Source organism: Panicum virgatum, chromosome 6N (genome assembly GCF_016808335.1).
Source record: "Panicum virgatum strain AP13 chromosome 6N, P.virgatum_v5, whole genome shotgun sequence".
Taxonomy (NCBI): domain Eukaryota; kingdom Viridiplantae; phylum Streptophyta; class Magnoliopsida; order Poales; family Poaceae; genus Panicum; species Panicum virgatum.
The window spans coordinates 21,257,928-21,276,202 of NC_053150.1; the positions used below are offsets into that span (position 1 = coordinate 21,257,928).

The 18,275-nt window shown below is 44.0% G+C and overlaps 1 protein-coding gene across 1 annotated transcript; it reads left to right on the plus strand.

The window, feature by feature from the left end:
• The first annotated feature begins 4,376 nt into the window (after positions 1 to 4,376).
• LOC120678397 lies at positions 4,377 to 8,175 on the plus strand. Its single transcript, XM_039959577.1, has 4 exons — positions 4,377 to 5,480; positions 5,559 to 6,971; positions 7,166 to 7,280; positions 7,636 to 8,175. The coding sequence occupies exons 1-4, from the start codon at positions 4,740 to 4,742 to the stop codon at positions 7,851 to 7,853; spliced, it is 2,487 nt and encodes an 828-aa protein (XP_039815511.1). The 5' UTR covers positions 4,377 to 4,739; the 3' UTR covers positions 7,854 to 8,175.
• Positions 8,176 to 18,275: the final 10,100 nt, after the last annotated feature.

The following is an 18,275-nucleotide window of genomic DNA, read 5'->3' on the forward strand; positions in this document are numbered from 1 at the left end:
ACCTACAACCGAATAAGCATCCGTCAAGGTACAAGCGGAGAAGAGTGCCGATAGACCCGGTGCTTCCCCCGACTCCTCGTCACTCTCCTCCTCTTCTTCTACACCTCCTAGTCTACCTAAGCATCTAGGATGAAGGCCTCAAGCTCCAAGGGAGAAAGGTGAGTTGAGAGGGTGTGATGTGTGTGTGTGTGTGTGTCCATTCCTCTACCCCCTCCCCTTGTATTTATAGGAGGGAGCCACGGGTTGAAGCACCTAGAACCGACTTAAGCAACCAGCAGGGAGGCGCCACATGTCAAAACTGAGGCGGTGTGGCCCATGGGCCTGGTCAGCCGACCAGTAGGTCGGTCGGCCTACCAGGTGGGCCAACTGCCCCAAGCTTCGTCCAGCAGGCTGTCCTGGAGCTTCCTTGTCTTAACCCAGTTGAGCTTGGCCTGTCTTGAGTGGTCTGAACTGGGTTCTTGGGCTACACTTGGTCCATTTGAACCTGAATCGGTGCTCTGATAATTTCTGCGATTTATGTCGTGCCAAAGTATACTTGAAACCTGCGAAATTAGTTCAAAACCACCTGCATACATTCTCAAGCACCATATGTGGAATTTGTTAATAAATAAACCCTATGCTAGCATTTATTCCTCTTTGTGGTTCCCTTTTGTGCATTTGTTCACGGTCAAAATTGGTCGTTAATGACCGTCAACAGGTGGGCGTGAGGAAATTGATGATGTGCCCGCTGCTGACACACCCACAGAGGACGTCGGGAACGACGATGATGATGATGATGACGACGATGAGTAGTGGTTATGGTAGGACCTCTTCTTTTTGGCGCTTGATGCTAGGGGGAGCTCACCATATGCCACGTGGCTTTGGGAATTTGGAAAGTTGTTTCAAAACTTTATCTATCCTATCTTGGATTCAAACTCTATCTAGTGCTTCTGAACATGGAAGACTACTTGTGCTATGATTGTTATGCTTGATGGTGTGCCAAGTGACAATTTGATTTTGTAAGACATATTTATGCTAGTGTGATCTAGAACTCAATGCTTGTGATGCTCTTGTCTTGATGTAATGTTTATTTTACTTTATTGTTGTGATATATCTTGTCATATGCATCACGGATATATTCTTGACACTTTGCATCGCACGAATGCATTGGCATAGGGGGAGCTCTCTTGATTTGTGCAAGAATTAATCTTGACAAAATACACAAATTGAGGAAGAGCTCAACTATATCATTGAATTCAAATGATTCTATGAATATCTTGTGAGACTTAATTGTGTTGTCATCAATCATCAAAAGGGGGAGATTGTAAGTGCATTTGCGCCCATCCCCCCAGTGGATTTTGGTGTCGATGACATACATAATTAAGGAGCTAATGAGTTTATTAAAGTCACGAATAGGTTCAAAGTTCATTGAAATGTAAAAGAGCAAGAAACGACGGTTAGTTGCTTAAAGGATGGTGTTTGAGCTTCGTTGAAGATCTTTTTATTATTTTGATTTTGAATTTAAGTATAGAAAATATCGTACTATTAAGAGGGATCCAAAAAGATTGCTAGGAGAGGCAAAAGTGTTTATTTGAGATGCTAAAAAGTTTTGAGAGAAATGAATCACTCATGCACGTGTTCCTGCAAAAACTGCATAGGTCGGAAGTTCTGACCATCACCATCATCAGAATTGTTAACAATCTTCTGACGAGGGGCTCTCAGCCAGCTGAAATTGACTGGGTCGAAAGTTCCGACCTAGGGTCGGAACTTCCAACAATATCTTATTCTACATAGTAACAAGCTTGGGTATATATGCCCCCTCACCCCCTCTTCATATGCTGCTGACTCCACCCGCAAAAACACACTCTTGAGCTTCCAAACCTTCTCCCCAATCCTTCCTTGAGCTAAAATTTGAGTGGATTTGAGCTACGGCTTGGGTGAGAGCAAGATTGAGGTGTGAGACTTGAGCCGTTAAAGAGTGAGTGCAGCCAAGTTTAGCTCAAGAGCACTATAACCATCTCCTTGGTTCAATTCCCATTTGTTACTCTTGAAGCTTACTTCTAGATGGTTAGGTGTCTTTCGATGAGCGTCCTCTCGTGTGTGTGTGTGCGTGCCACTGGGAAGTTTGTATTACCCCCCAATCCTTTATGGATTTGATTGTAGTGACTCAATCCTTCTTAGTGGTTGATTTAGGGGGTAAAGGGTTAGTGGACAACCCGGCTCTTTGTGAGCTCCTCAACCGAGACATAGGAGTGAACTTATGAAACAAATCTTGTGTCACTTGTTCTTATTGCTTTTACTTAGTTCTTGTTGATCTAGAACTTGTTTTGTCCTGATCTACTCTTGTGTGTTGTTTCTTTGTGCATGATCACCTCCAGGTTACTGGTGAAGTTTTGATTCAAACAGGTTCTGCAGATTCAACTCTAACTTTGAATTTTCACAAATTCTTACTATTGTTGGAAGCTCCGATCCGGTGTCGGAAGTTTCGATCAATCAGAACTTACTATACATTGTCAGAAGTTCCGACCTATTTAACCGCTGCGAAGAATTTTTTAAATTTTACAGGTTCTCCTATTCACCCCCCTCTAAGCATCTCCAAGATCCTTTCAAAGGCCCAACTCTACCTCACCAGAAGAGGTTGCTGTCATAGGAGAATAAGAAGCCAAGGTGAAGTGGAGGCACAACACATCCAGATGAGGTATGTGAACCTTGTTTTTATTATGTCCAAAGGTGTCCTTCATAAAAAGGATTATAAAGGCAATATTATACTAAATGTTAAATGGTAAACAGTCGGTCGCCTACCATTTAGTCCATTATTTCTAGAAAAAGTGGTGTTTAAATGGGCAAAATGCTCATTTAAATGGTCAAAATAACCAATTAAATAGAAACAGTGTACCACTACATAGCATTTAAAACAATGTGTAAATAGGCTAAACAACCGTTTAGACGAACAGTGGGCAAGACAGATATTTGCATCCCTCAACTTTGCCATGAGAATCAAGTTTGTATCTCATCAACTTTCAAATTGACCAATCTAATCTATTAACTTCCATTTTTGAGTCAAACTCATCCTTATCATTTTTTAGTCAAACTCATCCTCATCATGATGTGGCTCTCCATATTAGCATGAGAATAATGTGGCATATCTCTTTTACGATTGGCTCCTTCCTACCCTCCTCAATTTCCACTCAAGTGTCATTGCATAATTTCCCTATTAATGGAGAAATTGCATAGTCGGTTTTTAGAACTTACTCCCTCCATCCCCAAATATAAGATGTTCTAAAGTTTTTAGGATAGATTATGAGTGGTAGAAAAGACTCTTCTATCTCTAATTATTAAGCATTAGGATTCTATTTGGGTAACTAAATATATGCTAATTAAAGTAGCATACACTTTCTCATGCACCTCCCCCTACATGGCTGCATGTACGTCTTTCTGTTGGGAAAGACTTGGAAACGATGCACGATTAAGATGATTAGGTCCACTTTCAACCCATGATGCCTTACATTTATAAAATTTGAACTATAGAATGACCTACATTTCAGAACGGAAGGAGTATATTAGACAATCTATTTGCAAATTTTAGCACTAAGTAGGATGGTATGGGTTAGCAATTCTAAAAAATTGAGGGGAAAAAGGAGCCAAAGGTAAAAATAACTTTTTTATTAGTTTCAATTTGGAGAGCTACACCAGTACACGGTCGAGTTTGACCTAAAAACGAAAGTTGAGGGGTTAGATTAGCCGATGATAGTTTATGACTAGATTAGCCGATGATTGTTTAGGACAAACACCCATGGGATAAAGTTGAGGGACAGTCTATTTTACTTTTATAAAACCACTAAAAATGAAATGGATAGATCCCATGTATGGTTTCTTTCCTCCATAATGGAGAAATTTTAATCAAAGAGAAACTAGTGTCAAGTAATAAACATCCTTTTATATTTGTATATACCGGAAAACTACAACAAATGTAATTGTCCTCCAAACTAGTTTTTTTTCTGAGATTCCAATCTGGTTTTCTTTATATGAACTATAGCAGCAATTTGTATCTATCAAAATTGAACTCCTGAAATTTGACTTGTATACACTTGTCCTAAAATTTGCAATATTTTATAAGTATGTTGAAATATAAAATTGCAGCCAAAATTAAATTATCCATGTCAAACCGCAATCTGTTCATTTTCTTTTCTTGAGCTGGTTGCCTGGTTACCTATTGCTTTCCTAGAATTCTAGGAACAGTACGGAGAAAACGGAAGAACCGAACCGGTGATCCGGTGCCGGTCCGACAGGCAAATGAAGCTTTTTTTTTTAGGGGGAAATGAAGACTTGGTTGGTTTCTGGGGATCCGGAAGCCGAAAGAAAGCCCAAGCAGCCCACCACCGGCCCAATCTCATCACAAACGAACGCGCACGTCGCCGTCGCGTCGCTGTAACCCTAGCCTAGCCGCCCCCGAAGCTTCCCGTCCCTCTACTTGCGGCGGCCGCGGGCGGCGCGGCGAGTCGGCGGCAACCCCGCCCCCCCTCCTACCCTGCGACTCCCTACCTAAACCCCGCTGCTCCGCCTCCCCTTCTGCCCCGCAGATCCTGTCCTACGCGTTCACGACGACCACTCAATCCACCCCCACTTCACCGGGCGGGATCTGATCGCAATCGGATCCCCGCCGCCGCCGCCTCCTCCGGAGGGGCTCGGGCCCGACGACGACGGAGGCGAGGTTAGAAGACGGAGGCGAGGAGGACGACGAGGCGGAGGACGAAGAGCCCATGCCGGCCGCCGGGGCTCGCCGCTCCACGCGCGTATTCATGCCCAAGGCTCCCAAGCCGCTGCAAGCCAAGGATCAGGCCGACCCCGCAACCAGGGTCCTCCGCTCCGGCAAGCGCCTCGCCGCTGATCGGATCCGCTGGGACGCCAAGGAGGCCGCCACCGCCGCCTTCAACGTCGACGTCGACCACGACCAGCAGCACCTAAAAGAGGATTCCCCCAAGCCGGTCCTTCCGCCTCTGACGAAGTCCTTCGGGATCGTCTACACCAGGAAACGCCGCCGCCGGAGGCACCCCGCCGCCGAGGTCCTCGCCGAGAACGAGGACGGCAGCAGGAGGTTTGGAATAGTATACACCAGGAGGAAGGGCAAGAGATTGAAGGTCGCCCCTCTTCAGCTCCCACAAGAGCCGGACGCCTCCTCTGACCTCACTGCGGCGATTCCATGCTCCTCCTCCCAGGAGTTCGCGTCAAGAACTGGCTTCTTGGATGCTCATTTCTCGGCCTTTGTGGATGGTTCTGCAGCTCAATCTGGGGCTTTGACCCTTGTCGTCCTTGTTGATAAGTCTTGCTCCAGCAGTTCTCATCGGTTCCAGGGCCTTCTTCTAACCGTTCTGAGGTGGATGTGCCGCAGTCGGCAGCGGGGCAAGGTCCGAAACCTAGCCACTTTTATCTTGTCTGCTGGCGTTGCTGCTGCTTTTGCATCCCAGGGGGTGCACTTTGTCAAGCTCCAGCGCCTGAGAACTGTAAGCTTTCTACAGCCTTCATCTGCCCAATTTTAGTTTCTTGTACAATTGGTGTAACATTTATGTTTCTTTTTGTAGTCCGCATTGTTACACAGGCCTCTGCTGCAGTGTGGGTGGTGTGCACTTCACGGTGCCAATAAATCGGAACCTCTGGTGTCAGTTGTTTTTTCAGCACTTCCTTCATACTTTCGGAGCTTGCATTCTTCTGTAGCTCTTGATTCCATGTATCTGCCATCTGTGATCCGGCAGAGCTGCCCACTGTCTTGGGTAGCTGAAGGAATCTATCCTCACACTCCTTTGTATGTGTATTCTGGGGCTCAGAGCACATGTATTGCCAAACCCACTGCTAACATTGGCAGCGATGAATCTCACAGAGTGGTCTCAGACTACCTGCCCCTTGAACAAGTTGCTGGACTAGTGGTGCATGGTCTGAAGCTAAAGAAGCATCAAAGGAAGAGGAGATCAATGAGGCATCCCCGAAATCGACGGCGTCTTTCATCGAGATTACCTGATAATGCGATTGGGATGAAGCAGAGCACAGTTGCCATCCATACAGAAGTAAAGATGCCATCAAATAGGCAGGAACCTCTTCTGGAGCCTGTCCAACCTAAAGCAGCATTAGAAATTTCTCTTGATTTGCTTGAAAACATGGATGAAAGCGATGTTTCGACTCCCATTGGATCAACTAGGAGAAAGAGATCTTCTTTGAAGAGTCCAGTCGACAGAATGAATGAAAGGCTGGCCTTGGCTGAGGTGAGACAGAACATAGATTCTGTTCACAGCAAAGCAAACCTTTTAATCATACAAGCTGATAGATGCTGGAGGGAAGAAGGTGCTGAAGTTATGCTAGAACTATCAGATACCAATAAGTGGTGTATAGTTGTGAAGATACAAGATGTTACTAGGTACTCCCTTCAACCTTCAGATTTGAGATCACATGTTGTTAATCGTCATACTCAAGCCTACATTTGGGCAGTTGACGATGCATGGAAGCTTGAGTTCACTGATAAGTGGGACTGGCTGTTATTCAAAGAGTTGCATGTTGTGGGCCGTGAGCGCAATTCCCAGGGGAAGCCAATCCCGATTCCTGGTGTACATGAGGTTTCTGATGACATGGAAGGGATTGTTGCAGATCCTTTCTCACGCCCTGTGGACTATATCAGGATGGTGGATGATGAAGTTGCCCGGGCTCTCTCAAGGGATTCTATTTATGACATGGACTCAGAGGATGAACGGTGGCTCATTCAATTGAATCATGCATATTCCAATCAAAATAGCTCTCAATGGAAGCATACCTCTTACGAAGATTTTGAGATGATAATAAGCATATTTGAAAAGGATGCCTACAACAATCCCAAAGGAATAATTGATTTGGGTGAGCTTATTTCCAGATATCCTGCTTTAGGAAAGGATGACAATGTGCATGCTGTGTATGAGTATTGGACAAATAAGAGGTCTAAGCGAGCTGCACCATTGCTAAGGATATTTCAGGTAATTTTGGGGATTTCGTACCCGTTTACAAACTTAGTTCTTTTATCACCGCTTTCTCATTTGTATTGTGTAGCCTTGACTATATCATATAAGTAATACCAGCTATGTATTTCCCAAGCTTATTTTTTTATAGCTTGTTCTTCTCTGTCAAGTTTTAATTCTATCATCTAATTGATATGTTGTTTCATCCTCAGGGTGCACCCTTAAGGCGAGGACATCTATCACAAAAGTCTGCCATGAAGAGAAAGAGATCTTTCAAGAGGCAAAAAAGCCAAGCTGGCCGAGGAAAGCCTGAAACTTTATTGCAAGGTAATTATAATTACTACTTCATAAAAACCCTACTGGTAGATGGCATTAGTAATAAATGTACATATGACAAGGAAATCTAGCCATGAGACAGCTGCCCTGTATTATATGTGCTGATGAGCTTCCCGCTTACCCCCTAAAAAAACACATTTCTGGTTCAGACTGAAAATTAAACAATATTTATCTCCCTTTTGTTTTGACATTACCTACCTTGTCCCCTTGACACAAATGAGAAGCCTTGCTCTGCCCTAAATTTGATAGGTCTAAGAGAACTGGTCAATGATTTAGTATTCACATGACTAACCTTCTATTGAGGAATTAAATCGAGATTCATCTATATGCACATTATTGTTGACAGATCATGCTGAAGAGGAGGCAGCTTTGCAGAGAGTTGCACATGCGGAACGTGCAGCAAAACAGGCTGTAGAAACAGCTGTTCGTCTTCGCAATAGAGCCCAGTCTCTCATGGCAAATGCAGAGCTCGCAACATACAAATCTGTCATGGCTCTCAGGATTGCTGAGGCTGCTAGGATATCTGACTCCTCTCGAGATATTGTTTGTACTATCCTTGACTAAAGAAGAATATGTGCTGTTCATTGATTTGTGTGGGGGGCATGGGCAATACTCTCCTTTCTTTTCTTTGGTTACTTTATCGCCCATGGTATTGGCTTTTTGATAAGCTGTGGAGCTATTTTTTCCCCTCCTGTTGTTTAACTTTGTCAAGCCAATTTTGAGGCGAATGCTGGAACTCAAAAACTGTAATTCTTGTATAAATGAAAGTAGCTAGCTAGATTCTGTATCTTATGTGTACTAATGTTCTGTAGAGATGATGAAAGAAAAAGTAGAAAAGAAAATGATTCAAGAGATGAAGGGAAATCAAGCATTTGTTTGCATCTCATTTTGTCTTCACTGACATGTTGTCCCTGATGTGATTCTTTCCCCCATTTTTTCAGTGTGTCTTGTGTTACTTCACTGAGTTTATTTACTTTATTTTGTAAATAATATTTTTACTATCCTCAATTATGATATGTGCCCATCATTATGGAAGCAACAAAGTCACTTCAAGGAAAGATAATTATTTCTGCTATGCTTGATTGGCTTTTCTCCTTGCCTTGGTCCATGCGCTATATATTTCTGCTATGCTTGATTGGCTTTTCTCCTTGCTGTGTCCTTGCCTTGGTGGATCTGCAGTTTGTACTGACTTCAGAGAGTGAGATAATTCAGAAATTGGTGAAACAGTTGGCAACTACTTCATTGGAGAGACCACAGTAAGGCCTTTTTTTTCCATCTTTGTTTGCACGTCTTCCTGTAAAGAAACAGATTTGATTTCATGTGTTTTTATCATTATACTCAGTACGTCTCAGGTTCTTTTAAACTGGTAAGGAAGGCAGTAGGCGATTTTCAGTGGTGGTATTTTGCCAGCACACAGCACTAAGGTATGTACTGGATTAAGTGTATTGTATTATTGTCTATTGTGTGCTCAATGGTCACAAGAAAATTTTGGCTCTAGTTCGAAACTGGCTTGCGTGTTTGGTAATCATTATTTAACTTAGTGGTATCCATGTGTTTCTGTTGGTACTTTATTGCATTTAACTTGACAAGCATGTATGTCTGTATATGTATCATATATTATTTAATGCACAAATTTTCTGCCAGTTAACCATTGGCGATGTAAGCTAATTTTCTGAAATCAGTATAATGGCTGCTTCTGTAATATCATTGTTCATTAGTAGCACTGCTTGTGTTAAGTATTTGGCAATATTTGGTCTAGGTAATCCCCTTGTCTATTAAACTGTGGTTCAGTTTTTGGGTCTGTGTAGAAATGTTACTGTACTGAAGGACAATCACATGGCACAGGTCTGAACCAAGCAGTACTAAAATCGTAGTCTCGAATCATCCAACATCTCCGCCAAAAAGACGCTCCGCAAAATGTTCACTTTATTTGACTCTCAGAACATAGTGCCGTTACAATAGATGTCCCTGGCTGTGGTGTCCAGCCGGTGCATGTACTTCTGCAGGCGTTTCATCAAAGCTGCCAATGCATGAACACGAGGACCTGGATGCAGCAGAAGCAGGGGTCGCGCCCAACAACATTGTATGGCGGTGCGTTGCAAGCACGAGGCTTGCGATTCAAGATGGCAATGGGTACCCGAAATCCGAATATACGACGGATTTTATCCGCTAAGGAGAGTATGGAACAAATTTTCTACCTGTGGGTATGTTACTGGGCAAAATCCCTTACCCATCAGGTATAGCGGGTACGGGTATGGATATATACTACCCATACCTGCCTACCCGCGGGTAGGAAATACCCGCAGCAAAATGCTAAACAACCTAAATCTCTAAACTATTTTAGCCCATATAGTCCATAAATTTAGCCCAGTCCAATTAAACTAGCCTAGTATATATATTGTGAACAGCTGAAACCCTATTCCTCTCCCTCGCTCCATTCGCAAGTGCCAGCCGCCGCAACTTCCTGCTCCACTCGCAAGTGCCAGCCGCCGCACCTAGTCACCCGCTCGCCGCTCAAGCAGTGAAGCTGCCTCCATCTCTCTGCATCTTCAGCCGGCGCCCCCTCCCCTCTCCAACTTCGGCGCCCCCAAGCGAAGCGGCTCGCAGTCACAGTTGCAGGCGCGCAGCGCAGTTCGCGGCCTCGCTTCTCGCCTCATGGAGTCACGGGTCGCCGCTCAAGCCGCCTCCATCTCTCCCGCTCTGCGTCCGCGGCCGGCGCCCCCTCCCGTCCCCAACTCCGGCGCCCCCAAGCGGCTCCATGCCTGCGCCCCTCGCCTCACAGCCTCGCGCGCGACTGCAGCTTGCAGATCCCGTTGCCGCGCGTTGGAGCCATGGTGGAGAACTCCGAAATAGGCCAAGACGATAGCGGGTGTGTTTTCGGGTGCGGATTACCCGTCGGGTAGAAATTACCCGCCGGGTACGGGTATGAAATTATTTTTCTACCCGTGTGCGGGTGCGGGTGCGGGTAACCCGACGGGTAAAATCTAGTCTCGACAGGTACGGGTGTGGGCGGCTACTACTCGTCGGGTACGTACCCGTTGCCATCCCTACTCGCGATGGCCTGCGCTTGGCGTAGCAAAGCCAACGGTGCTCGCACCGGACCCTGAGCGAGTCTGGGGTAATTTCTGATTTTCGTGAATCGTTTTCGAGATTTGATCGACTTCGACTTTTAAAAAAAAACAAAAATGAAAATAATAAACGAAAATAGTAAAATAATATGAAAATGAAAATAATTATAGCATCATTCGATCGTTTGTGAGAACTATTGTATTTTCGGAGCAAACTATTGTATTTTCGGATATTCTAGTGTATTCTACAGATAGAAATACCATATTCATGTATAATGCCAGCACCTCCTATCTATATTTTCAAAATATCATATCTATATTTTTTATATTTTTAGAGAGTGGTGACTCATTTGTCCTAGTCCTAAATCACAACCTAGCGATATAAATTCATAGGACTATGAATAGTTTCTTGGATGGTGGGATTATTGTCTAAATTTTAGTAATATGAAATGAGATATATGTTATGGATGAATGGATACTTGAATTAACATCTTAATCATCAGCATTTGTGCACGAAATGTGTGAAGTCAGATGGTTAGAGATGTGCTCTATTGTATTACAAATATCATTATTTAAAATATCTTTTCGATAGATCTCGATCATTACCGATGTGTTCTCGACCGTATATTTTTGTTTCTGAAATTACCGTAATATCGATGCCATTTTTGTTTCCGATAATATTGTATCATTTTCATTTTTGATGGTGGAGCCTTTCATCGATTGTTTTCGACCGTTTTCATCCGTAGTCTGGTTGCAGATTTATGCCGCCGTCGACCGTTTTCATCCGTAGTCTGGGTGGCAAGCAGGAGGATGAGGGGATGGCTATGCGATCCATTTTGCCGGCGAACTGCCGATGATGCCGCTCAGTTCCAGTGCCGCTGCCTAGGGTTTGCCCACTACTACAAAAACGTTGATTTGTCCCGGTTGGGAAACCGCTGTTGTCCCGGTTTCCCAACCGGGAACGCCTGTCCGGGACAAAAGGGGGTGCCCTTTTGTCCCGGTTGTGGCAACCGGGACAAAAGAGGACCTTTTGTCCCGGTTGGTAACACCAACCGGGACAAAAGGTGCAGCCAGCGCCCACGTGGCTGGCGCACCCTTTTGTCCCGGTTGGTGTTACCAACCGGGACAAAAGGTCTCTTTTTTTTCATGTTTTTCTTTTCTCAATTCTTTTTCTATTTCAATTATACTTTTGCATTTCAATAAAACTTATGTATTGGAATTCAGTGTGTATGATCTCCACTAATATATACATATATATATAGTTACTTATATAATATTTGTCCTAGATAGTTTTCATATATAAATTAATTCACTTATATATATATGTATACACATATCTATACATGTGAATTCCTTTACATATGAAAATGTCTAGGACCAATATTATATAAATATATATATACACATATATATTATTGGAGTGCTTATATATATAATACATACATACTCCATCATATTTGCATAGGTATATTCGTTCTTAATTACATAGTAGAATTTGCCTTTTGGAAATTTAATACATACATACATACTCATAAATAGAAATTTAATACATAGACACACATATATATTTACATAGTTATATTCGTTCTTAATTACATATATACGCGTATATTGTCATATTTACTGTGATTGTCAATATTAGATATTCCATCATAGTAGAATTCGCCTTTTGGATCGAGGACTTGCTCAACAATAAATCCGGAGAATTGTTCTTGAATCGCCATAACCTTTTCCTCCGGTATGAGTTTATCGCGCATCTCCCCGACCTATGGAAAAAGGGGATAATTAATTTCGACTAATTAAAATACGAGTTCAAATATTAACAAGTTTTTTTACTTACTTCCTCCTCCCAATCTGTCCAGCCCTTTGGAGGACCTACCAGACCATGGATGTTCTCGCATACATAGTATGCGCACAATACAGTGCCTGGTTTCTGCCTCATACACTTTAAGAGAGAAGAAATTATCAGGTATTTACATGAATATATAATAAAACTAATGAATCGTGCAACGAATCATCCAAGCGCGTACCGGAAAATCTGTCTTGATCTTCAATTCCTTGTCAAATTTGCCTGGATGATTTTTAGCGAATTCTTTCCAAACCCTGTGCATGATTAGAACAATTATAGTCAAGTAACAAAGTGATTCAAATTATCGGTCATGGACGGAGTAGTGGTAGAATTACTTTTTCATCATGTTAAGAAGATTTTCGTATTGTTCTGGAGGTCTCCTCAATGAGTCCATAACCACGAGTAGGCTCTTCTCGGGAATTATGACAATTAGGATCCAGTGTTCACTGCAAGATTATACGGAGGCAGTTCTTGGTAGTTAAGGTTTAAACAATTCGATTACAGAATAGAAAGAGTTAGACGGAAGGAATCACTCACGCAAAGTTGTAAGGAAACAATATCATTTGCTTGTTGTGATAAACGCTTATGTACTTGAACAACATTTGGAATATCTCATCGGTATTGTCGCGTAGAAGCCTCCAATTACAAGTAATTGGGTCGATGAAGCCGAGGTGAGAGTATCCCTTTCTTCTGCAAGTATGTATCTCCATTCTACATGATACCGAATAAATCAAGAGATCAGTATGTTGAGATCATGCAAAACAATACGTAAGGAGAGTAAAATACTTACAGAACCCACAAGGCGACCATAGAGATGTCGAGGGCCTCCTGATGGAATAGTTGGTAAATTTCTTCCCAGTTTATCCATAGAATGGCCTCCCCCCGTAAGAAATCGTCATCTTTAATCTTTGCGCCCTGCATGAAGATGCAATCGGCCATCGCACGCATGTAGTGCTGGTGCAGCTTATACATTTGCGTTGGAAGCACAGACACTACTTCGGGGGGTACAAGAGTTTTGCCGATCTCAAACGTCCATTTGACGACCACATCGGCCTTTGGAATATCTTCTCCCCCTGCAATCTGAGCGGCCGTCAGGTTTGATTCTTTCAAAAATGTAACAAAGTCTTGTTCTTGCGTCGTCTGTCCCACTACGAGAGGCTCTATTGATTGTTTCTTTTGGGCTCCGAGCTGTGGAACGTCGGACGACGACGACTTTGATTGTCTCTTCTTTTTCTCAGTAGTTTTGATAATTGTGCGTTCGTAGTCTGAAGGGGGGTCTCTCGGAATGAATTTTCTCTTATTTGCTTCGCACATTCCCTTAAAAAATTTCAAATCTATCGGATTTATCACTTTCTCGGGCTCCGGCTTCGGCTTCGGCTTGAAGTGCTCTTTAACTCTTTCTTGAGTTATCCGATCGCATTCTTCAAGGCTCATGTCCCAGGGTTTAATAGGAGCCTCCTTGGTTTTCTTCTTCTTTTCCTTCTTCTTTGGAGGCTCCCTAGCCGGTGCAGCTACCTTCTTTGCCGGCGGCCGTTTCTGCTTCTTTGCCGGCGGCGGAGGGGGTGACCATGGAGGCGACGGTGACGCTTGAGTGTTCATCGGCGCATGAGATGATGGTGATGGAGAATGTGCCGGTGAACCTTGCCGAGACAGTGCTGCCCTTGGGGAGTTTTGCGGAGATGCCGGTCTTGGAGAGGCATGCTGAGATGCCGGTCTTGGTGTTTGATCATCCGACTTTAGGACAATGTAGCGCTTATCCCATAGGATGTAGCCATGAATGGCTTCTGCTAGTGTCCTCTCCCCATCGCCTCCAGGAATATCAAGCTCGAGCGTCTCCCAACCCTGGCACACCTGCTCCACGCCAACTCTTGTGTATCTAGGCGGAATTTGCTGCCCGTGGTACACGTCGCCTGGTTCGGTTGGCATGGCGGTACCGTACGCAACAGTGAACATTAAGTTCTTAACGGCAGTCTGCAGGTCACAAGGTGTCCGGTGGGTGATCTCATCCACTGGAAATCGCTGCGGGGCCGACGCTTCAACTGCGGCCTGGATCCCCGTGGGCTCGGCAGCGGCGACGTCTGTGGAAGCGCAGCTACTTTTCCGCTGAGACAGGTGATCGGCTGCGACACTAGGCTCTGGAGGCAACGTTTGCGCTTGCTGTTGCTGGCTCATTGCTACGGCCACTTGGCGTTGTACCTCTTCCTCCAGTCTTTGATCGTGTGACATGAGCCGTTCCTCTAGCCTTCGCAGGTGCTCCCGCTCATCATTCTTTCTTCTTTGCCGGCTTCTATATGAATCAATGTAATCCCTGAACCCATACTTCCACGGAACCACGCCTTTGCCTCTTGTGCGGCCCGGATGCTCTGGATTCCCAAGGGCGTAAGTCAGCTCGTCCCTCTCTCTATCTGGCTGGAATGTTCCCTCGGCCGCTGCTTGTATGGCCTCCTGTAGTCTCTGGGCTGCTCGCTGGATGTTTGGCCCATAGATGCAGTCACCAGTCATTGGGTCCAAGCTTCCCCCGTGACCATAAAACCAGGTCCTTGACCTTTCAGGCCAGTTCATGGTCGCAGGTCGGATGCCTCTGTCAAGCAGATCCTGCTCCATCTTCTCCCATTTGGGTACTGCAAGCTTGTAGCCTCCTTGGCCTAGAGTGTGATGGTACACTTTCTTCGAGGCGTTGTCTTTGGCCTTCTGCACCTTTTGAAGCCCAAGCTCTGAAGACTTGTATTCCACAAATGCATCCCAGTGACCCCTGAGCTTTTCGAGCTCGCCGGTAAATACGGGTGTGGTCCCGGTCTTGATATATTTCTTCGTCAAAATTTTCTTGAATGATCGCAGTTGTTCGGCCATCTTACTCAGGGTCCAGCGCTTGCATATCTCTTCGGATTCAGCTGGAACCGTGAAGTTTTTCTTAAGCTCCCGCCAGCACCATTCTTTTTCTCTTTCGGGTACCGCATCCCGTTCCTCGCTTGGATTGGAAGCTTTCCAGAGCCTAAAGCTGATCGGGATGTGGTCCCTGACAATACATCCGGATTGTCTTATGAATTTTTTGGCGGCAGCTTCTGGAGCGATCGGTTCGCCATCTGGACCAACTTCCGTTATAATGAACCGCCCTTCCAGTTTTTTTGTTGGGCCTCGCTTCGTCTTTTTCTGCTGCGACGATGATCCAGACGGCTATAAAAAAAACATTCATAGTATTCATATAGATTCAGATGAAAATATGATTGTCACTACAAATAAGTATAGTTTTGATATGTACATTAGCACTTTGTTCAGCAGCAGCGTCATCCTGAATAGATGGTGCCTCAATTCCATCACCGGACATATTCAAATATATGTCGGTATTGCTGCCATCATCAGCTTGTTCAGCGACATCTCCTTGACCTTCGCCAATCATATTCAACAGGAACTGTTCGTCTTCCGCGTCTGTGTGTCGCGGGTCCATCGTAACTAAAATATGAATACAAATAAAACCCTTAAAAATTATCTAAATAATCCACTCCAGAAATTTGCGGCTAGGGATAGGCGGAGGGCCGAGGGCCGAAGGCGAAGGGCTCAAAGCCGAGGGCCGGAGGCACACTGGGGCGAACGCGGAGCGGGGGGGACGTGGGCTCAGGGCGAGCTATGAGCACAGCTCAGGCTCCTCATCCCATGCTGCAGAGAGCTTATCAACACTGTTTGGACCAGAAGCCCAGCCAGGCAATAATGTAAATGGACACATCAAGAATGAGATGAAAACAACTCGCCTTCTAGTCCGCTGAAGAAGGTGTTAATAGTAAGGTCATGTTTAGTTCTCAAAAATCTTTAAGATTCACCGTCACATCAAATTTTTAACACATGTATGAAGTATTAAATGGAGTTTAAAAAATAACTAATTGCATAGCTTAGCTGTAAATAACGAGATGAATCTTCTGAGCCTAATTAGTTCATGATTGGACACTAGTTACCAAATAAAAACGAAAATATTATAGTAGCCAAACCCAAAAAAAAATTGGAAACTAAACACGCCCTAAATTTTATAGATTTACATATATCTTTACAATATGAAAAAAATACACTCTAAAAACCTTTTTTTAGGAACTACACATTCATTTTTTTCTCTCCAACGTTTCTTTAATTTAGAAACTACACTCTCAGTATGTTTTAAGGGGTTGGTCCACTCGATAGAATCAGCTCAAACAATATATGAGAGGAGACCAACATTAAAAAGAAAATCTCAACAGAAAGCTCTTCTCTGCTTGTGTTATGATTTTCTCTTCTTTCTTTCCTCCCTTATTGATCCCTGCACGAATCTTTAAAAAAAAACAAAATTGATCCTTGCACGCATAGTCGATAGATCAGTACCCTTGCTAAAATTCTAAACCTTCAGGAAGCAGATTTGTTTACAAAAATACATTCTTTGTGGGACAAAATACATATAATTAAATCAATACTAATTATACTCTCTCCGTGTCAAAATACATCACTATATTCATACTCAAATCAAACGAACTCCCGATCTGTAAAAGAACAGAAGAATACCCACGCACACAACAGGGCGGCGGCGCGGCGGCGTGCAGTGGAGGCCGCCGACGAGGGCGTGCGCGCGGAGTGGAGGCCGGGGGCGGCGCTCGCAGGGACGACGGCGCTCGGTGACGTGGGCTCGCGCGGCGGGGCTCTGGGCGGCGACGTCGACGCGGCGGTGCTCGGGGAGCTCGAGCGGTGGGGGGAGCAGGGGAACGGACGGCGGGAGGGAGGAAGGGCGAAGGAGGGAGGGAGCTAGGAAATATATGGGGGGGGGCCTTTTGTCCCGGGTGAAGCCACCACCCGGGACAAAATGACCTTTTGTCCCGGGTGGTGGCTTCACCCGGGACAAAAGGCCCCCCCTTTTGTCCCGGGTGAATCCACCACCCGGGACAAAAGGACCTTTTGTCCCGGGTGGTGGATTCACCCGGGACAAAAGGGGTTTTTGGGCGGGCCGGGAAAATTCCCAGCCCGCGGCCCACCTTTAGTCCCGGGTGGATCTACCACCCGGGACAAAAGGGGCCCGTTTTCCCTCGTTCCCGCCTAATGTTATGTTTGTTTTTGTTTCTTTTAACTTCTCTTTTAAAATTGGCTTTCATTTGTTAATTCAGTTAATAAAATTATGATTCCAAAAATTATGGAACAAAATTTCTTATCTCTATATAAACTTGATACACGCAACAAAAATAATTAATTTTCAAACTGTTGCTTTTCGATAGAAAGTGGATTCTATCACGATATTAACATTTAAAAAGTGAATTTTAGATAAAATTAAGCAATTTCATGATATTAATGAGTAGTGTGTGTGAGTTTGAGAGATAGTGTGTGTTAGTGAGATTGTGTGTGTTAGTGAAAGAGTATAGTGTGTTAATGTGAATGTAATTTCATGAAATAAATAAAATTAGTTGAGTAATCCATTATTGAATGGAAATTATAATTGAGTCTAGTAATTAAGTGAAAAATATATAAAATAATATAAAGAACACATAAAATATAATTGTACAGTACATATATAATAAAAGTATTCGAATTGCGATTATGTTTTTATACAATAATATAAAATGATTCAAGTACATGAAGGATTAGCGGTAACAGACTTTCTCTTCACAAATGTCCCTTGATTATGATCACGGCGCAAGTATGGAGCATCATCATTGGCTAGCAGGATGCATGGATCAGCATTTACTTCGAAAGGTGGAATGGCAACAAAATTATTATATTCTTCTGAAAAGTCTGTCTTGTCCTCCACTCCAACGATGTTTCTCTTTCCTGATAGAACTATGTGTCGCTTAGGCTCATCCTTTTGCTTGTTGATCCCCTTCTTTGGCTTGCTGGACATGTCCTTAATGTAGAAAACCTGAGCGACATCCTGGGCTAGGACAAATGGCTCGTCTCTATACCCAAGATTGTTGAGATCAACTATTGTCATCCCATACTCATCTTTTGTTACCCCTCCTCCAGATAGCTTAACCCATTGGCAACGAAATAGAGGCACCTTGAAATTGGGACCGTAATCCAGCTCCCATATCTCTTCAATGTAGCCGTAATATGTGTCTTTTTTTCCAT